At 35.8% G+C, this 23004-nt stretch overlaps 1 protein-coding gene across 1 annotated transcript; it reads right to left on the bottom strand.

Annotated features, from left to right (window-relative positions):
* Positions 1–2248: 2248 nt before the first annotated feature.
* Positions 2249–22574, bottom strand: ppp5c (protein phosphatase 5, catalytic subunit). The gene is made up of 13 exons (XM_084419432.1): positions 22412–22574; positions 16132–16373; positions 15079–15226; positions 14450–14571; positions 11168–11233; positions 10924–11022; positions 10355–10460; positions 10089–10231; positions 9895–9982; positions 7904–7944; positions 7640–7818; positions 5252–5333; positions 2249–3506 (listed from the first exon to the last, which is right to left on the bottom strand). Exons 1-13 carry the CDS (start codon positions 22500–22502, stop codon positions 3444–3446), a joined length of 1470 nt encoding a protein of 489 aa, XP_084275558.1. The 5' UTR covers positions 22503–22574; the 3' UTR covers positions 2249–3443.
* Positions 22575–23004: the final 430 nt, after the last annotated feature.

Below are 23004 nucleotides of genomic sequence, written 5' to 3'. Positions count from 1 at the left end.
AACAAGCATATATTTATATACCCTTTCAATGTGCTCCACATAATGCAACAAAAGTAATACAAACAGAAAATATTGCAACTTTAATTTTTACTTTAATAACACCTCAGAGGTTAGTAATTGTTAGACCTTTTGACAAAAAAGTGAACAAAATAAAATCCACTGCTGTTTGCTTCCTTTTGAAAACAAAATGGCAAAAATGGATAATTTGAGGTCTAAAGGTCACTGTGCATTATAAATGTGACAGCATCTAAAAAAATAAAATAAAAAAAAATCTGATATTATTATTATAAGCATTTATGGTATATTTCACTTTTTTTATTGCACATTTCTAAAATAGTGAGGTGGTCTTAGATAGTGAGGGTTTTGGGACTATGTTTTGTTGGTATTTGTGTATATTTCAAATGAACTGAGATTGAATATGTCAGATTGTAAACCCAGATCAACACAATGTGAGCAGAAGCTAGATTACACCAATGGTGGTGATCCTGTTGATCCTTTAAGATATTGTGAAGCAATATCTACAATTAAACATGTGATGAGGTACTTGAATGACTTTATTATTACTTGAATGACTTTATTGAAACTTGACTTTATTATTTCCAATAGACAAAAAATGTTGAATTGGCTCAACTACAAAAGATTTGTTACAGAATAGTTGCACCTCTCCAGAAAACAATATACTGTATATATTTTTTTTATCACAGACAACTTATTTTCAGTTCGTATAACTGTTATTTACACAAGTTGAGTCAACAAGAAAAAGCTAGGGGAAATTAGCACTAAGATTTTTTTTTTTTTTTCAAGCTTACATTTTTTTAGTGTAATAATCAGATCATCACCCCAGATTATCAGGATCCCTCTCCATTTTGTTCCAGTTACATGACTGTGTTAAACCACTTAACTAGTTTTTCCCCTATGTCTGGTTTCACCTCAAATCCTTCCGGCTCTTCCTGGTAAATATCACAGTCAGTTGGAGCATGTAAGGCTGTTTTTACATCCATCTGGCGGTCAGGATCATATTATGCTGCCATTTTTATCAAGGCTCGTATTAAAGTGATATTTGCTGTTGGTGAGAAAGTCTCTTTGTATACACCCATCACTTGGCTATAACCTTTAGCAACATATCTGGCCTTGTATGTCTCAGACCCATCAACTCCACACTGCATGTTTCCCCTCAGGTAGTCAGGTTAAAGTAAATGTGTCCGTGACCTCTTTCATAGCCTAAGCCCACATATGGGATTTATTTAAACTCATAGCTTCTGAGAAAGTTTGTGGTACGACACACATTCTGTAAGACTGGTTAGAATCCGTTCATCTCCCTCTGTCTGAGAACTACCCAGATGCTCTGTCTCAGTTTGATGTTCAAAAGTTTCCATGCTCCCCTTTTGGCTGGGAGAATACATATTTGTGTCTGTCTAGTGTTCAGCAACACACTTTCTGACAAGTTGAACAACAGGCTGTGCTTAAGTGTTTTTTTTTTCTCTGTCTGAATAATAGACTAAACAAGTAGGGCTGTTTCTGAAAAATTCCTTTTTCACATTATTCAATGTGAAATTCATTATTTTTCACATCCATTCAATTCCTTTTTGTAATGTTTGTTATGTGTAACATATGGAAACAAGTACCCTTAGTTTGGAAAAGTTAGGTTTTCTCCTCACCAGTGCATGTTTGCTTCATATTCAACCATTGTAGCATCTGTTCTCTGTTATCATTACAGCCACCGTCCACAACCTTTGCTTTCTGAGAGCCATCTTGCCATTTCAAACATGGTTCTCCCAGAAGCTTAACTTTGATAGGTGTAAATGGTTCTGAAGTCTCGAGCACAATGCAGTTCATGTATAGCAGTGATAGAAACTCATTTGCCATGAATTCTGTACGGTTATCTGACTGACCTAACACACTTTATGGTCCTATAATGGGTTAGTGGTGAACTTCTCAGTAGCTTTCAAATAAATACTGCTCTGGGTCGATAGGACCGGCTAAACCTCCAGGAGTTACAAAAGTCACACAACTAGTTTTTTGTCCGTTTTTAAATTTTTATTCAAAACATACTGCCAGACATGTTGCCTATTGTGCAATATTGAAACATAAAACGATACATTTTCCCATTCAGTCCCCGTTGAATTGATGAAACGCTCCTCTTCTTATCAGCCGCAGCCAATGCTGATACTGCCAACCTGTGTCACTACTGGTGCAACTCATGTCTAAACTAAAACAAATATCATTCACAAAAAAAGGTATGACCACATTCTATATTATTGGACTGGCGTTTTTTATTCAATAGCTTCTTTTTTCCAAACATACACAGAAATCTCAATGATACAGTATATATATATATATATATATACACACACACATGTTGGTGTATATAATGATATTCTCTAAAAAGTCAAGGGTATGGGACATGGCTGCTGTGCGCTTAAAGAGAGGAAGGTAGGTTTCTGCTGTATTATTTTGAGTCCACACAAAGGGTTCAGGATCTGCTAGACAAACAGTGGAGGGTACAAGGGTAATAGAAGATCTCCAGTGCATTTCGTCAAGCATGTTGGGAGAAAGAACATGTGGGAGCTGCCTACATAGTGGAGAACACCAAACAGTTACTGAGCTTCACAATACTGCACTTCTGCCCATTCTGAAAGAGAGCGTGTGAAGAAAACTACTGGAGTTACACAGTACCTAAACTTGTTTTGTGATGTTTATTTGACAGATTAGACAGATGCTCTGGGTCAGGGTTAATGATGGAGCTTGTTATAAAAAGTTTTTATTTTTTTATTATGCTTTTTAATGGTTTTTGATAGATGACACATACAACACATTAACTGCTACACAAATGAAATGACACACTGTTCTCCCTCCCAACAGAACTTCACTAACATGAAATAACATGGGGGGTAATGAAGTATTCATGGGGGGAAATTTTTAAAATAAAGGCCCTATGTAGAAACACACCTTTGGGTAAAAGTGCTGATCAGGTTTTATGCCTCTGGTTCTCATAATAATATGGTCACAGGAGCAGAAATTCTGCATCAGCACTCTTACTTTGGGATGCATTGTATACATTTGCCCATTCTTTGGTACAATTCAGCTCCATTATCATAGAGCAACATCCAATTCAAACTATGCAGCTCTACATGGACTGATACATAAATGACAATGGGTGTGGGGGGTCTTTTGGGGAGCATCATCCCAAGAATGACATCCATTAATGAGCAAATTACATTCCTATTTCCTTTTGAAAGTCAAGGCATCGCCAATGTATGACTCAGTGATTTCTCCCCTATGTAACTACAGGTATGATGAGTAATGTGAAAGTGTGTGTGTGTGTGTCCGCAAGGAAGAAGCTGTTTGTTTGAAACAGAGATGAGAAGAATGTGAGAGTGGATTTAGAGGGATTGGTGTGGACTTCAGACCACAGCAGCTGCTGTGTGATAAATGGAAAACCTCTACATCATACCCAGCTGCATCAGAGAGTTAGCATATGCCATCGGCTTGACGTTTGGATGAGGCTGAGGAAAAGGGGGAAAAAAATGTTACTACATTTGTAACTGCAACACAATTCTTGTTTCTAATTATACTAGTTTGCTAAGCCACATAATAATAATAATAATAATAATAAATGTAACAAATGACAGGCACGATGCACCAATTGGAAAATTCTCAGGAAAATTCTTACCAATAGGAAAAAGTAGGGGCCAGATTTACAAAACAAGGCAAATTAGCGTGAGAGAGAGTGCAAAACCAAAACACGCCGATGGGAGTGGAAAGTTCAGTACGTGATCTACTGACATCGCGCAAATTAAAGAACACAGACACAGCCGGATCATTTCCGTTATGACCAATGCAATCTACCAAGAGCAGCGCAAATTAGCATCTAGTTTAAAGGATTAGTTCACCTCAAAATGAAAACATTTCAGGATTTTCCTCCACACAATGGGCTTCAACTGCAACCAGAATGTTGAAGTTCAAGTCCATGCAGTTTCAAAGGGCTCTGCACGATCCCAGCTGAGGAATAGGGTCTTATCTAGCATTTTCTAAATGAAATAAAAATGTATATACTTTTAACCACAATTGTTCGTCTTGTGCTGGCCAGGCATTACATAATCACGTTGGAAAGGTCACGCTGGACGCAGGCGGAAGTACCGCCCCATTGTTTACAAAGCGAACGTGCGAAGACTAAAACAAAAGCCCTTTAACGAAAAAGGTAAAACAATGAAACAATGTCGGACGATTTTGAAGTTGGAGGAGAAAATGAGATGGAGTTCTTCGCCCTACCCTACCTTTTTGAACCGGAGTACACAGATGAAGATGGATGAGACCGCTACATCCAGCGTGACCTTTCCAGCGTGATTACATAATCACGTAATCGCGCGTCGCAGACCAGCACTAGACGAACAATTGTGGTTAAAAAGTATATACATTTTAATTTTATTTAGAAAATGACCGATCGTTTCGCTAGATAAGACCCTATTCCTCAGCTGGGATCGTGCAGACCCTTTGAAGCACTTCAAAGCCCTTTGAAACTGCATTGATTTGGACTTCAACAATTTGGTTACCGTTGAAGTCCATTGTGTGGAGAAAAACCTGAAATGTTTTCCTCAAAAAACTTAATTTCTTTTCCACTGAAGAAAGAAAGACATGAACTTCTTGGATGGCATTAAAATTGCCTTGAAATTATCAGGAAATTTTCATTTTGAGGTGAACTAATCCTTTCAGACGTGCTTTTTTTGGGAGGTAAATAATGCCTCAAATACCAGTACATTGACAAGCGCAAACCTTAGTAAATCACCTTGCGTGATTCATTTAAATACTCTCCTCCCATACATTTTGGGTCTGAAAGGGAAACTCCTACAAATGCATCTGCAATAATGTCAGCCGCAAAAGTAACCCTGTCCACGCCTTTTCAGCGCTAATTTTTCACTGTGTGTCTTTAGTAAATTCTCACAGTAGTTTTTTAGTACAAGCTATTAGTAAATCTGGCCCTATATATTTCGGACACACTAGTGAAAAAAAAATATATATACTTTTAAATGACACTTTTCTGAAACAATTCTATGAATTCTATTAATATTATAATAATTTTGCAGTGATTGCAATAAATGCCATGTATGGCATTGTTGGATAAACATTTTCCTCATCTTGTTGCATCCCTACCAATAATCTTGAGATGTCACTTATTTGTAAGTCCCTTTGTATAAAATCATCTTCAAAATGAATGAATGTAAATAATGCATAAACATGTAATTCCACTGACCACAGCAATAAACTGGTGGAACTCTGGATTGAGGTCTGATCCCCTGAGATGAATGTAAGCTCCTTTATTTCCCATCTGGTCACTAAGAGCAAAAAAAGAAACACACAGGAAAGAAAAAGTCATGAAGATACACACACAATTTGTAACTGATGGAAAATGAGTCTAGTAGTACGGGGTTCAAACAGGGCCTAAAAGGGCCGGAAACTTTTTTCCACACCTGCTAATGGCCAGTGACTTAAGAAAATGTACCGGCCATAAATATATTTTACCTTCCATTAAACACTTATTTATCTTTATTAAAGTTATAAAAGTTACAAAAGTTTTTTGTTGTTTGATTAACATTAAAAACACAGACAGCAGCAGGAATATTAGGCTGCTGTCACTTTAAGAGCTGCACGGATCCAATATACTGTTACACATGTGTTTTATTTCTCAACTGCGTGCTGAGACACGGATTTCTGGTGCGCTTCAGATGTTTGTGCACAGAAAACTTCCCACACAAAGCATCGTTCATGTTCGTGTTCTCACAATTTAGCATTGTTAGAATTCATAGTTAGAATTTGGCACTTGGTGAGTGTTAATTTTAGACATTTAAACATTTAATTCTGACTTGATCATGACACGTTTGCGTACCAAATGTTTGTTTTCAATAAGGTTGCATTAATTGAAAATGTTCTAATATTAACATCCACCTCAGGAGATCCTTGTACAAGTAGACAACACTAAATACAGGCGTACATTTATTTTATGATCCGATCACTCCAAAACCGTTTGGATGTAGTCGGGGTTATTTACATTTGGCCACTTTTGAATGAGGAGTCACATCAGAAGGTGGTTCTAGACGCATGTGTAAATGCATCTGGTTGTTCAGGTCACATTATGGACATTTTACTATTTAAAAATAGCATACAGACATTTGGGAGCCCCAGCTACCAGAGATAATTATGTCTTTTTACCAAGTGTGCGCACAGACTTAGCGCAAAAAAGAACTGAAACTGAAATTGGAAACACAGTCATCCTCAGAGAAAGTGATAAGCACTATATTATTCTCTCACGCGTGCTGATTCTGCTCTGCGATTGTGTGATTTTAGTCGTTTAGTCTAATATTAATGGACAGCCCTTGTTCAGACAGTTTCTTTTTCTTTTAAGATTGAATTAAAAAAAGTACAATTCACATGTTTATATTACGTTTAACTTTGATTTACCTAAATATTTTCAAAGAGGTACAGGCAGGTATTTGTTCTCCTTTATTTTTCTGCACTTTGTGTGTTATGTTACCGACTGGAGATCAGTAAGATAATATACATTTTATATTTTTATTTATGCGTTTAAAGACTGTCTAGTAAAGTTCACAGACTGTTTAAAAAGTGCAATCCACTTGTTTACATATGTTTATTACAGTGACTTTGAATTATCTAAATACTGAGTGTTGTAAAGCCTGCATTCTGCACTTTTAGTTTGTGTGATTTGTTACTGACTTTCTTATTAATGTTTACACCACACTTATTTGTCAGTACTTCATGTTGTCATGATAATTATTACATGTTTACAAGGCTGGAAGTTGTGATTGAAGTAGTTAAATAAAAATATGTCATTCATATCAATTTCATCACCTAATTTCATCATAATATATAGGCCTGGCATACAGGAAAGCACAGTTTATGTTTAATTTATCTAATATTGTGTTTGTCATACTATACAATGATTTATTGCTTATCGTTGTTGAATAATACAGAAGATAAAGAGCTTAAAAAAATTCTAATGAAACAGCCGCAAGTGCTGAATTACTACTCATGTCACATTATTTGACCAATTAAAATTGTGGTGTAACGTAGAATATCACATTAATACAAGCTGGATGACTTGTGTTGCAAAATAATATGCAATTAATTTTAAATAAAGCTCTTTCTGATTATGCTATGTTTGCCACTTGACAAAATATTGTTGTCTCTGAGACATGGTACAACTACGATACTCGTGGTAAATCAAGAAAACAAGAGGTTCAAACAATAAGACTAACCATGTTAAACTATATAACAATGGTTATTTTTCTGTTGATAAAGGTATAACAGTTGCTCACGTCTAATAAAACATATAAAAGCATCTTTGGTGTTTCCATGGTTTCTACATAAGTCAAACCGGAAACTGAGGGTAATGCGGATATGATGTCATTGAGAGGCGATGCAATTACGAGTCTGGTTAAAATTGGTGTTTTCTCTAGATTTAAACCTTGTTGGAAACATTTAAGACAATGCAAGTACACAAGTCCATAAAATATATATCTTAATCCAAAAATCTTACATATTGTGCCTTTAATATCCCCTCTGAAAATCACAATGCACTAGTAAAGGGCACAAATACACAATAAGGACAGAGAGATGATCATACCAGTAGTTTGGCGCTGAGAACACGGTTATGCACTTCCCTGAGTGAGTGACCTCGTAACCCTCGGCTTTCACCTCATGACTGCGTATTATGTACTGCAGCTTGTTCTGCTCCAGGAAGCGCTCTGTAACATCAGGCCCAAACTGACAGCTCACGCCCCGCTTACTGACGGACCGTCCGTTCTGGAAGAGAACACACATCAGTCAAACACAGGTGACCGCTGTGACCTAAAACCTTTGGTTAGCTGAAGGGGGAACTGGAACTAACCTGCGGCTGAGGATCTGACCACAGGAGATCACACATTGGACCTGTGCAACAGAGAGTTACAAATTACAACTTGAGTGTAACATTTTCCAATAAAAACATGCTTGGCCGTGCAACATTTGATAGCACTTTGCAAGAGTGTTGTGTGTGATTGGCCAGACCTTCTGAGCGCTCTAAGTGCAGTGTTATGTGGTTGCTAGGGTACTCTAGATGGTTGCTAGGGCATCACTATGTGGTTGTTAAAGTGTTTGGGTGGTTGTTGGAACTTAGCTGTAATAGACCTTCTTTAGAATATTGTCTCTGAACTTCCGTTTTTGCGGTAGCTCTGTATATTTCTATGGCATCGCTGTCCAGGAGTAATTAGCTGGTGAAGTGGATTTACTTATTGCAGAGTAAACGAAAGTCATCATGAGCATTGTAATGTTTAAAGCAGATGTCGTAACAAATGTTAGCAGACCAGGAAGATTTTAAAATGAGCCAGTCATTCATAAATATGTCAGATCGCAGCGAAAATACAAACTGGACGACGAAAAACAACGAGCGCAGTGCTGAAAAGGGGCGGGGCTACATAAGGTCTATAGTGTGAAATGTAAGTATTTCCTCCTAATAACCATTAACAACATTTAAAATACTGTACACAAAGCATAAAAAAACATTATCTATTTTATGAGCTAATTTATAATTTATATATAATTTATATTTAAATTATAATGAATAAAGAACTCACTAATTGTATATAGCCTAGTAATATATTACCAATGTAGAGACTACAATATATAAACTATAAGTAAACTACAAACTGATAGTTTGTTAATTATTTGTGAGCACTTTATTACTGTATACATATTATAAAATGTGACCCTGGATCACAAATTGCACCAGGCACAAGTAGCACGGGTATATTTGTGGCAATAGCCAACAATACATTGAATGGGTCAAAAATATCGATTTTTCTTTTATGCCAAAAATCATTAGGCTATTAAGTAAAGATCATGTTCCATGAAGATATTTTGTAAATTTCCTACCGTAAATATATAAAACATTTATTTTTGTGAGTAAATGCAGCACCATCGCAAACATAAATTAACAACTTTAAAGGCGATTTTCTCAATGTTTTTCTAAATGTTTTTGCATCTTCTGATTCCAGATTTTCAAATAATTGTATCTCGGCCAAATATTGGATATCCAATAATAGGATACCCTTTCCTAACAAACCATAAACCAATGGAAAGCTTATGTATTCAGCTTTCAGATGATAAATCTCAATTTCAAAAAATTTACCCATGTGACTGGTTTTGTGGTCCAGGGTCACAAATGTCACCAAATATTTTGAAATGTTGAAGTGGCACCAGTGTGACCGCTAAAAAAAATGTAGTCACGCCGGCAGAAAAAGTTGCAGTCTGGAGCCTTGTGGCTGCTAAAGCTTTGCTAGGTTTCTTCTTAAGGCCCTTTCACATCAAGGACAATAACTATAAAGATAACGATAGATATAGTTCTAAAAATCGTTCTCAATATAAAACAATAGCAGAGCTCACACCACAGCTATAACTATAACGTCACAGTGAAACAATATCGTTGGAATCACAACACTTTAACCAGATTATGAACACTGACAGCCAATCAGAATCCATCCTGCTGTAACAAGCTCAAGCATTTAAAGTGTCAGACGAGCACGCGCTTGGAATAAACAGAATGATATCGTCTGCTGGTGTGGACGCTAATATAGTTATCGTTCTTGGTGTGAACGGGCCTTTAGCCAGAGTCAAAATACTCCACCCTCAAGTCTCTAGTTTCTTCTTTTAGTGTAAATCTATGAGATTATTTTGTCCGCTTTACAGTCCACCAGAATAAAATCTTAAATCTGATCACAAGTAATAGCACACATCTCAGCAACAAGCCACCTGATTTGAGGAATCTTTGAGGTCACAAACAGTGCAGGGCTGTATAAGCTTTGACATTAACAATATTATCTTGTGATTTCAGACACGTCTTACCAGAGTCTGGAGGCTGCCTGTTCCTGTCTATCTTTCTAATGTCATCTAAGGTCACACCATCCTCACTAAACAGTCCGCCATGCATCACCTGAAACACAATTCCACTTGTACTTAAATTCAAAGACAAAAATACGAAGTGGTATAAATCCGACTGCAGAATATAAACTGAATCTGACGTCCGACTTGTTTCTTACCAGCACTTTGTTATTGATGCACTGGGTGAGAGGAAGCCACTGGAAAACTTCACTGAAAAGCTGGAACATCTGGCCAGTGTACTTCGCTTTCACCTCACCCTCGAACCCATACATCTGATTCATGTTGTCTGTCTCATGGTTGCCTTCACAAAACCAAAAAGAAAAATACATTTCAAATGATAACATTAATCTCTCACACACAAACAATTGAAATGTTTTGGGGAATTCTGCTGGTACAATACAAGGAAGCTTTGGTGTGTCCTCACCCCTAAGCAGGTGGAAGTGTTCTGGATAGAGCAGCTTGAAGCCAAAAAGTGTGAGAATGACTTCTACAGAGAAAGAGCCACGGTCCACAAAGTCACCATTGAACAGCTGAGATCCTAAAGTCAAGGCTAATTTACTGGATCTCAGTGGGGAAAATGTGTATAGCACATCAGCTCAATTCAACATTACTGTACAGTCCTGCTAATTTCTCGTCCTATTCTCTTACCTCTGCTAACAGTTTGGCTAAACTACATTACTTGGAGGAATAAATGTTTATGTTATTATTAATAATAATAATAATAATAATAATAATAATAACATAAACTATGTTTATTGGTGCCTTTCATCATCTTGCTGCTGTCAGGGTTTTATAAAAGACTCAAGTCACTCGCGGCCATGTGTTACTGTCCTTACACTGGGAAAAAGCATAAATCATAAAATCATTAAAACAATGCAAAGGATAGGCTTGTACTGTGTAGCTTATTCATTTAAATCAAATTAATATAATCTTCATTTTCATGAGACCAGCTCTCACACTATTAAGATTACAAACCCAAAAGGAAAAGGATACATAAGGATTAGTTGGAGATGGTAAGCTGTTCAACTCAAAGATATTTAGAAGATCAAAGTACTGGCCATGCGTGTCTCCACAAATAGTCATTTTCTCTGTCTAAACAACAAGACAAATGAACAGTGAGAACAAGAAAATCATTTCAATATCAAAGGGAATTACTGTAAGGACAACAAAAACATAAAAAGGCCATAAACTGAACTCAAGCTTGTTGTCAAGCAGAATGCTCGTCCTATTCTCTTACCTCTTTTAACGAAACTTCAACAAGACTGGGAAGTTTGGATAAAAGTTCTTTAACTTGAATCAGCATCTGAAACGCAGACATTTTGATTAAGTTCATGGGTCAATGACGTGATTGTTTTGTAGGATCTATTGATTTATTCAAAAATACATTAAAAACACAATTCATAAAGACAGTAACTGTAACACACACCTCCATGAATATGGAATGCCTGATATTGGGTCAACTGATAATCATGCGAGTCATTTGAGAAATTTATTTTTACATTTCATCAGAATTATTGCACTAGAAGCACAAATTGATAGAGATTTTACCTCATTTAGTTTCCTGATTTATTATGTTTACTGTTATGATATAAATGAACACATTCTCTAAATTGTGTGTGTGTGTGGGGGGGGGGGGGGGGGGGGGGTTATGGTCCAAAGTTATGGTCTTTGTCAAAACCCATAATGACAAAGCAAAGATTTGTGACAACTTTGCAAAATTATTAAAAATGAAAAACTTAAATAATTACATTGCATTAATATTCAGTGCTTAGTAGAAGCACCTTTACAGACACAAGTCTTTTTAGGTATGATGCACATCTGCATTTGGGGATTTTCTGCCATTCTTCTCCTCAGATCCTCTTAAAGGAGTAGTTCACTTCAGAATAAAAATTTCTTGATAATCTTTTAGAAAATGACAGATGGTTTGGCTAGATAAGACCCTTATTCCTCGGCTGGGATCGTGTAGAGCCTTTGAAGCTGCACTGAAACTGCAATTTGGACCTTCAAACCATTGGACCCCACTGAATCCTGGAATGTTTTCCTAAAAAACCTTAATTTCTTTTCGACTGAAGAAAAAAAGACAAACATCTTAGATGACGTGGGGGTGAGTAAATGATCAGGAAATTTGCGACTGTGTTTACGTGAATACTCGCCCAGACAGTAATTTTAACATTTTAAGGACAATTTGCTGTGAAGAACTCAATTCAGTAGTTCGGCAGCTTTATTTGCACACGCTTTGGGAATGTGCCTCAAACAACCCTGGGTCATTGTAAACCCCGGGTAAGCGCAGTCCTGAGTTATCTTGCTTCACTGCTTATAATTTACCTGGGGTTAACAATTAATCCTGGGTATTTATAAACTGACGTTTCACACTGTACACTGTAAACCCTGGGATAACATCCTTATCTGGATATTAACTGTGCGTCGACACACACAATATATGTACATAAAGGCTCTAGCATTGCGCATCCTCATACTATAAATTGCAGACTGTCCTATCAAGTGTTTTCTTTTATCTGAATGGACTTTAAGGACTATAAAGGTAGGAATGAAACGGTCTCTTCACTCCAAATGATGTGTTTTCTGTTGCCATTTGACATATTTCTCATTTCTCATCAGAACCCTGGGTAAAAAGCGGTGCTAACCCCACTTCTAAATTACAAGTGTGAAACAATCCTTTGCCCAGGGATAGCGATGATAACCCGAGGTTAAGCCCTAAACTGTTTCTCAGACAGCATGCATCCAAGAAATAAATAACTGGATGTCACAATTTTTTACAGCTCAACCAAGATAAAACAGAAGTTTTGATTATCAAAACTATGCTGCTCGAGTACTGACAAAGACCAAGTGGAAAGAACACATCTTAAAGTCATTACACTGATTACCCTTTAGTTTTCGTATTGATTTTGAAAACTTTTATTAATTTATAAGGCATTATATGGTCTCGCAGCAGACTACCTCTCAAAAATGCTTTCAGCAAGGATCCTCAGATCCTCAGTTTTCTTTTAGCTGTTCCACAAAGTAGAACCAAAAGATTCGTTGATGCTGCTTTTAGCCACTATACACCTCTCTGCTGGAACAACCTTCAGGAGGAAGTGAGATGTGTAGAAAATATTGACTTTTAAATCTAACTTAAAAACACAGCTTTTTAGGCTCTCTTTCTTTTAATGTGAATGTAAAATTCGATGTCAACTCAACCAGAGGTCACCGGCTCAAATGTATATTTTTGTCAATATTATTCTGGTGAAAGACATACATAAATGAAGAAGAAAGCCAAAATATTAATTGTCATGGATGAATATTTACGGAGTAATCCAATATTTTGTAGAGGAGGGTCAAAATTACAATTTTCAGATGAGATTTGGAGCCAAATTACAGGGGGTAAAATGACTTTCAAAGAGATTGGTAGGTCTGTTGGTAAAATCTGTTGACTTTAGCAATCTTTGTTGCATTATGTGCCAATGGTGACAAAGCTTTGCATGCCTTTAACTCAGGAAGTATAAAAGATGTATGAATATCCTTTTAGATTTTGGTTCTTAAAGGTGCCGTATGTAATATTGACAGGCAGCTAGCGGTTGAAATGGGTACAGCAGTCCAAATACAAAATATTGGAGAGAGTTGTTTCCCTTTCCTCCTCAGACTCGACGCTCACATGCGTTGCCAAGATTTAGGACTCGCAACAGGAACGAGCGCAATGGACAGTGGAAGGCGATGAGCCTTACACTAAGTTAAAGAGTTGATTTATCTGCGTTTTAATATGCCTTTGGTCAAAGAGATTTTTAGATGGATGCCAAGGATTTTTAGTCAGGCAGAATCTGCGATTTCTGACCCAGATCGCCTTTTGGCTTCCGTGGCTGTTTACGCTGTTTTCCGCCAACTGGTGACCTGCGGTGTCGAAATACTATTGGGTAAATTGCCTGTGGGCGGGATCACAGAGAACAAAACAAAAAAAAACCCCAGACATTCCAACTCGGAACGCAGATTTCTAAGTAGAGTAACTGTAGTATTGTTTTTCTGAGAAACAAGTATGTGAACTTAGCATTTTTCCTAAATATCTGCAAACATAATATGGTATTTATATGCTTTAGTACAGTCCCAAAAAAAAAAAAATACATGCAGCACCTTTAAAATTTTCTTCTGGTATCTTAATTTTGAAGGCCCTATATTGTTAATTTCCAGAGATATATGGATTTCAATGTAGCTCCATGAGTAAATTGTAAAAAATGTAAGTGCTCAAATCATATGTGGATCAACATACGGCTGATATTTATTTCTTTTGAAGAGGAATATCTGAAGAACAAATTACGTTGAAACATTAATATCCTTCTAGATTCTGGTTCCTTAATAAACTTCTCTTTTGGAATCTTCATTTTAAAGGCCCTACATGGTTCAATCCCAGAGATATGGGGATGCCCAATGTGACTGTTCAAAAAAAATAGTTGATTTTTACCCCAAATAAATAATAGATGATTAGATGTTTCAAAATCTATGTATATGTGTGTACTTGAAGAGCATTCACCTGGTAAGCAAACTTTCTGTGCAGTTTCTTCTGGTCTTTGAACCAGTCCATTAACTCTTTCATGAACTTCAGTGTAACTTTCCCATCTTCAAGTTTAGGTCCAGTATAGTCATCCTCGATTGCTGGTGGCAGAATATAAAAAAAGGTTTGAATCAGATGATTTCGGAATCTTTAAAAGTCAATAAAAATTATATTCCTTTTTAGCCTGCAAAGAATTTTACAGTTAATTATTCTATTGTAGTGTCCATCAACTAATTACTCAATAATACCATAGCACTTTTTGCTGCCTTGTCAAAACAGAACATTGTCGATAAAGATTTATAATAGCTGACCCTATTATTAGAATTTTTGTTAAGTCACCTTATTTAAAATAATGTACCTCAATGAAATCAGCTTTTCCATGAGAATAACATTGGCATTTCCCCACAGATGATATATTTGTATGACTGACTAAGTACAGAGTAACAATAATTAACAAAAATGACTTACTATAGGGTTGAGGTTGGTTCTTTGTAATTATGCATAATTTACTGTTATTACTATAGTTAGTACATGTAATGTGTGACAAGGACAATGTAAAATAAAGTGATACCAAAAAATGTAATAAATCCGTAACTCCAAACACTTACTCATATTCTCGATGTCTAAGGAGTCGACTACTGATCGTTTGAGCTCGTCGCTGGCGATGGCCCGTTCAAAGGCCTTCTGTTTGACAATCTTATTGCACTCCTGGTACTTCATCTTGGCATCTTTGTCATTGGGACGAACTCTAACTACCTGAAAATGACAATGGCATGAAAAACCTTTACAAAAAAAATTCGTTATTGAACTTTTGTGTGCTGAGCTGAATTATGTTTTAAGACAAGAAATTATATTTCAAGGACCAGTTAGGGAATTTTTCAGCAAGGTACTATTCAAAGGTATCATTTCACTAATACAGTATTGTTCATACAGTGCATCCAGAAAGTATTCACAGCGCTTCACTTTTTCCACATTAGTACCAATTGAGCATCGTTTAAACGCCACAGCTGACCTGCGTATAGTTATAATGTCCATCCATTTATGACCACAGTGTACCATTTTCTGATGGCCTTTTTCAGCAGGATAACGTGGCATGTCACAAAGCTCAAAACAACTGGTTTCTTGAACATGACAGTGAGTTCCCTAAACTCAAACGGCCTCCACAGTCACCAGATCTCAATCCAATAGAGCAGCTTTGGGATGTGCTGGAACGAGAGATTCTCATCATGGATGTGCAGACGACAAATCTGCAGCAACTGCGTGATGATATCCTGTCAATATGAACCAAAATCTCTGAGGAATGTTTCCAGCACTTTGTTGAATCTATGCCACAATGAATTCTGAAAGTTCTGAAGGCACAAGGGGGACCAACCCGGTACTAGCGAGGTGTACCTAATAAAGTGGCCGGTGAGTTTATACTTAATTTCGTATATGAAACGACAGGTCAACGAGACATTCATTCAGAACAGAGATGTTTTCCTCCCAACATTAACCTAGCACATCATAATCATGAGCTAATATTGAGCTATCACATCCAACCAAAAATCAAAAGTAAAATAAGAAATTGTATTTTACATAAGTCAAGTCACCTTTGTACAGAGCGCTTCATAGAATATAGATGGTTTTAAAACAGAAAGTAACGAGAATATAAAGAGTCTTACCGTTTCGTAGTCTTTGAGCGCTGCTTTAAACTTGCCCAGGGCCATGTTGGAGGTGGCTCGCCGATAATAGCCCTTGATGTAGTTCTTGTCCAGCTCCAGGGCTCGGGTGGCATCCGCCAGGGCGTAGCCATAACACTCTGTGCGCAGGTACGCCAGACTCCTGTTACTGTAGTAGACGGCATTGGTCGGGTTTAGCTCCACTGCTTCTGTGTAATACTTGATGGCATTCTCATAATCCTTATCTGAAATAAGAGCATTAGACCATTAATGCTGCCATGACACAGAATTGATCCCTCTTAAAATATGTGAGAGAATCAATGGACTCGTGGATTTCCTATGTTACTTAAGATGTTAACTAAGGCAAGTATCACTCAAATATGAAAATCTTTTGTCATCATTTACTCATGTCGTTCCAAACACATAAAACTTTTGTTGTCTTTGTTGAGTTGTCTTCGAAACTCAAATGAAAATATTTTTAATGAAACCTGGGAGATTACTGTCCCATCGTTGATAGTTCATGTCATCAAAACACCTATTCACTTGAATTATGCACTCACAGTGATTATTTCTCTAAAAATGTTGTGTTTATCTGAAGAAATAAAGTCATATACATTGGGGATGGCATGAGGGTGACTAAATGATGAGAGAATTTTCATTTTTGGGTGATCACTTTAAAGTCGTCATTAAACAGAAGTTTGCGATAGTCTTTTCTTCCCTATTGTGATGAATAACGAGTGAAACTGCTTCTTGAACAAGAACAATTTAGGTTGATTTTCTATGGAGTTTAAATTGATTTCTATCGAATTTTTCCCTAACCTTATTAAATGTCATCTTTCATCTGAAATTCTAAAACACCGCTGTGTGTTGCTCTGAAATGGAAACTTTGTTTGAAACGATTTTCTTTGTTGAAAAAGTCAATATTGTGTCTAAATGTAAGTTGCGTAAGGGATCATGTACTTCCTCCGCTTTGCGTCGGGGTCCTGATCACCCTGTCGAGGTTTATTCTGCGATAACAACTGGCTGGAATCTGGATGTACATGATTCCGCTTATTACACGGCTACTTGCCACTTAAGTAAATAATTAGACATGAAATATTGATCTGAGTTGAAATATTTTATTAGTTCTTTAAACGCAAAGCTTCCATAGTAGAAAGCAGTTGCTGGCACGTCAAGTTAAAACTAGACGGACATTTAAGGGATACGGTATTCAATCATTCCACGGTATTTCGCCACATAAATAATGATATGGATAAGAGATATTGATTTGAAATTAAACCGTTTTAACATCTTACCTGTTTATTATCCTATAATCCATTACAGTGTACAAACAGCAGATGCGTTTGTATTAAACAAGAGAGAGTGAGTCCGGATAACCGGATTACATAGGCCTAATTCAATAACTGTACACAAAATATTGATTTGACTGGGTTTTGATATTTTATTAGCTCACCAAACGCAAAACTTTCAAGAGGAAAAACCGTTCCTAGCAATCCTATAGCACTAACTTCAGTGACAATTACCCAGATGAGCCTGTGTTATTCGTTTTTACTGGTTGTTATTGGGGAATAACGTATCATTGGATGGCGCGATTGACCAATCAGAATCAAGTATTCCACAGAGCCGTGTAATCATTAATATTAACGACCTGTTCATTGAACTGTTATATAAAATCAATGTCACATTTGCAATCGTGCTGATATTAAGAAAAAATGCCCTCTTGCTCGTGTGAAGCTGCTTAAGTATATCATATGTTATATATAAACATAAAACATTTTGCCACAGTATGTTTCTATGCGAGTTACTTTGTGTGTGAACTGAAAAGCATGTTTAAGCTTTTCAGTTTACCATATTTGATGTGCTCTATGTATGTGCATGGATCAATTATCTAAAAGGGAATAAAAGCCTAAATTTAAACTGTTCATCATATAAAGCAATTATGTCTTGACTTGGAATAAACAGCTTGTTCATATGGATCACCTTAACAATGTTTTATTAACCATTTAAACCATTAAAGTATTTGTTACAATGGAGGTACAGAAATTTCTCAAATTAATGAAAAATATCTTCATTTGTGTTTAGAATACGAACAAAAGTCTTATGGGTTAAGAACAGCATGATGCCAAACTCAATAACAATTTTCATTTTTGCTAGGGATGTCCTGAGCCAAATTCAAGAACCAATATGGGGGCCGATTAAGCATTTTATTAACTGATCTCAATCGGCTAGGCTATCCTAAAGCCCGAACCTTTATTTTACGTCTGCTAACATGCGATGGTGTGTAGTAGGTGACAGAAAATTCACTTTCAAGTGAGTTAGCCAACCGGCATTAAAAAAAAAGAAGCAGCTCAAATGTGTGTGTTGCGTGAGAATGTTCAATTGCATCACACACACTTTCAAGCTTCCATGTTTAGCATATGATGCCCACGTTTTTAATGAATTACTTGAAAGTCATTTATTTACTGTTTATTTTTATCTGCCATCAGACTGTCTGAGACGTTGTTAACTTGTTACCATGGCGCGTTGCTATGGGCGGCGTCTTGCTTCAGACTTGACTGGCATTCTGACACTGTAAGATACAGCTTTCTAACCTAACAAAAAGTTTATATCAGTAATCCCATATTCATAATTCTGACCACACAGTCTGTTTACAATGTCTGCTAATTTAAATCTACTAATGTCTTTATACAGAAGAACTGCACGATTCTAGATAAATTGAGAATCGTGATTTTTTTTTTTTTTTTTCAAACAGAGATCACGATTCTGAACAGACAACTAAACATAATACCATGTAATTTACTAGAGGATCAAACAGAATGTTAATTGCTGCAGTCTACTTAAAATGTTTAGGCTAATTAATCTGAATGAATGAATAATTCAATGACTCACACATAAAAACTTCACTCATTTCATTACTGGATGAATGAGCGTTTTTTGAACGCATCATAACACACTCAAACATAAGGTATGTTACAACTATTATTATGAGGCTACTTTTATTATCAAATCAATATTACAATTAATTAGCCCCGCAATAATTTCATAGCGCATCACTGCAACCGACGCGCAGGGATGAAGATGTTATATTAGTCCTCATTTAAAAAACAACGTGTTTAACACAAAATAATTCTCTTTTTTTTTCACCAAGGGCCACAAGAGAAATATTAAGAAAATAAATTAAGGTTAGGCCTATATACGTTATCAGAACATGTTGAGTAGATTCAGCTCTCATCGGTCAGTTTTTGCTTTCACTTTCTATAGTGAATAATTGAATGGGATTTGATTACTTCTTCACCGACATAACTCTCGCTCAAAGTGCTCGCCTTCATAGTTTAAAACGCAAATATTTCAAATGTTGTGACATGACGTTTTTTCTTTTTCAACAATTGCGCAGAATGATGGACAACAATCACATTTCACGCACTTATCCCCCGCGAAATGTTTCCAATTACATTTCGCGCACATCTTCGTGCTTCGTGCAGATTTAAACATTCTGCTGTGATTGTGTTAAATGTTGAATAGACACGTTTAATAGATGAATCACATGGGTGTTTGAATCGAGATCACGATCTTTTAACGATTATTCATGCAGCTCTATTAAACACAGCATATATTACGGCTGTCACAATACCTCGATTAAATTGTCAATTAACCAACAAAGTACCGGAAGAGAATCCATAAACCACATTATTAGACCATTTTCTAAGGCTGTACGATGTACTAAAACCATTTATAAACCATACTATAGCATTGTGCTATTGTGAACTGACAAAGGCAGCGATTCAATTAAACAAATAAATGCCCTCTGAGTTTAAAATGTATATGTTCTTTAATTGCATGCTGCTCTACATGAACTTATTATTTACATGCGTGAAGCGCGTCTCAAACTCCATCTCTATGCTGTGAGTTTGGGTTGCTTATAATGTTCATCTAGGAATTACAGATGCCATTACATCAGATTTGTAAGGTAAATCATTTATAAACCTACGCCAACCACATCAACATGTTTCTAAATATGCAAACTGTTCATCGCCACTTCAAAATAAAGGTTTAAACCCTCTGAGTTTGCACGCTTTAATGTTCACATATTCTTGTTCAAGAAATGACAGTGGCTGTAGAATTTCTATCATAAAGAAGTAGACAAACATTAAAGATTAAGGTAACATTTTAATTAAATGTTGCTTGGCCAATATTAAACGATTTGTAACAACAACAATCACCAGGACGTTGGCGCCCTCTGCAGGCATTTGTTATAACACATAGTACATATTGATGCTTGTTTATTTTATTAAAATTAACAGTATTATTCCATAAAACCATATGAACACTTGCTTTTGAAACTTTATTTGAACCAAAAATTATAGCCTCATTGTTATTATACAATGTATTTTTAGTCATTTTAAAGGCTATTTTCTGCTTAGGTCTGTTTTTTTACCACAAAAAAATAGCAAATTACACGATTAATCGTTACAATAATCGACCGATTACTCGATTATCAAACTAATCGTTAGTGACAGCCCTATTCTAAATCTTAACGAAAAGTTGTCTGTGAGAACGTCTAAATATATATCCAAACCCACAATCTAATAAAAGTAAGTAATTAGGTCTAAAAACTAGAGAACTAGAGAATTCACAAGCCTCTTTATATAGAGCTATACCGGCATCTAGTGGTTATAGCATGGCACCATGTTTTTATTTTTTACTCCCACAAGATGACACTAATCTGCTCTAAAAAAAAATGTTTTTAAAGGCCTTGTCTCTATTTTAACATGAAATAATACTTTAATAAAAAAAAAATAAAAAAAAAATTATTTTAAGTGGGAATATTAAAATAATAATTATTACATAAATATTATTTACCATTACCAGTAATATTAAGTGCCATTAAATTCTCTCAAGATAAAAAAAATATTATTATATATATATAGGGCTGTGGCGATTACCGCAATTCTGTAGTACCGTGATTACTGTAAACAGGTTTCACAGGTTTTCATAAGGCTATGGCCTTCTTCTTTTAGACTTCATGCATGTGTATTGAATGTTAAATAAGTTAATAATGATAACAAGGGTGAAGAATTTTTTTTTTTTTTTACAAGCAACATAAGACATGGCCTAGTTACAGTGTTTATAAAGCAACACTCCTTACAGCACTACAACATTAATTTCCTGTTAACATTGTGGTTAGGGTTTGTTATAAACCCCTAAATATTACCCTTCTGCAGTTAATACAGGCTGTACAGCTTAACATACAATCTCCATTTGATACTCGTTTAGATTTCCGAGTTAAGATGCACATATTAGAATATTTTAATGGAAAAATATATATATGTTATTACACATATATTTATTGGGGTGACTCGACTCAGCAGTCAATCTCAACAGAAAATGAAGAAAGGTTAATGTATTAAAAACTAGAGGGATCTACACCTAAATGTAATAATGTAAAACAATAGGCTATACATTTCGAACTGCAATCTATAATTTCAACAATAGTGTCAAAAAGCAATCCTGAGAAATGTCTATGGGGATACAAGCATGAAATAAAATAAAATAAAGGATTGAATAAATAAGGAAATAAAATATACAAAGTGGTGTAATAAATTATGAATTAATAAATGAATCAAATAAAATAATTAGAAATAAATTGTGTGAAAATTTAAACGGTTTTAATTTTATTAGATTTTCAAATGCAAGAAACAACCACAGTTGAACTACAGTTTAATGTTCTTCGGAAACACGCATAAGATTTTTTTAAAAATCTACTGAAAAAAATGATGCTGCTTTTTCCGGATTAAATTATATGACGAGTGCAGGCAAATCAATGACATCAATGAATGAGTGACATATGACTCTATTGGCTAACGAGGGTGTCAAACAGGTGCACTGATTTCACATCATTATAATATTTATTTGCTGTTATCAGAGCATTTTCATTGTACAGTGTAGTGATGACAGTGAAACAGCATTATTATACAATCAACATCTAGCCTGACAGTTCATAGCAGGACTCAACGAAAGCATCTACTATCTCATCTCTCCTCGTCATCGATATATGTTGAGTAAATAAATCAGAAGTATGATTAAATAACAGTAAAGTCTGATGAATGAGTGTATCATGTGTCTGTCTGTCTGATTCATCATGTGTTGCTCATGCTCATCTCACACATTTCCCTACTACTAATCTCATCAGCCCTTATAAAACCGCAAACTCCTCCGACACAGCCCTATCCAGTCAACTTAAATCCAGTCTCTTATTTACAGTGGGTACCTGATAAGCTTTTACCTTTAAAATAGTTATTCGCCTTCTCCTTGAGTTTCTCTGCACTGGAATTCTGCTCTTCTTCCGCCATCTTCTCACTGCCGTTTTCCGTCATGCTGCCATGAGGACGCGAAGAGCTGTCGCAAACACTTGCTAAAAGGTCGTAAAGCGCTGATCGCCTACCCTCTAGAACAGTCTCCAGAGCAACAACATGAGCTTGATATGAACGATATGAATTTATGCAAGTTATTGCAAAATTTTGTGAATTACTTTCTCCACTTTTAAAAATCCAAATACATAAAATAAATAAATGCAATCAAAATACATAATAATTTATAAATTAGAAAAGAAGATGTCGTTAAATGCATTAAGTAAAAGGATAACAGCCTACACCTCGAAATTAAAAACTTTTCGTTTGATCTCGGCGAAGAATTTAAAGGTAAATTGGTTAGCCATGTGGCGTCTGTGCCAATATGTGTAATGTTTTGACAATGCCAGTAGGGGGCACAACAGCTTTATTGTAGATGTTTGAGTGGGTCATGTCCTTCTTATACTGTCTATGGTCACGTCTCGTGTTTCATATTATTTACCTTTTCATTTTATTTAAAATATATATA

Source organism: Rutilus rutilus, assembly GCF_951802725.1.
Source record: "Rutilus rutilus genome assembly, chromosome: 9".
NCBI classification, from domain to species: Eukaryota; Metazoa; Chordata; class Actinopteri; order Cypriniformes; family Leuciscidae; genus Rutilus; species Rutilus rutilus.
Note: the sequence above shows the minus strand (reverse complement) of the source record. Positions and strands in the feature narration are given on the sequence as shown.

What these genes read in the sequence shown, in the direction of transcription:
- ppp5c (XM_084419432.1), bottom strand. Translation starts at nt 22,502, where the DNA reads ATGACGGAAAACGGCAGTGAGAAGATGGCGGAAGAAGAGCAGAATTCC. An exon ending in CATCTCCAACTAATCCTTAT is followed by an intron (nt 10,461 to 10,923) that starts GTATCCTTTTCC and finishes TTAGGATCTCAG; the next exon opens with CTGTTCAATGGTGACTTTGT. An exon ending in TCCACCAGTTTATTGCTGTG is followed by an intron (nt 3,507 to 5,251) that starts GTCAGTGGAATT and finishes CCTTTTCCTCAG; the next exon opens with CCTCATCCAAACGTCAAGCC.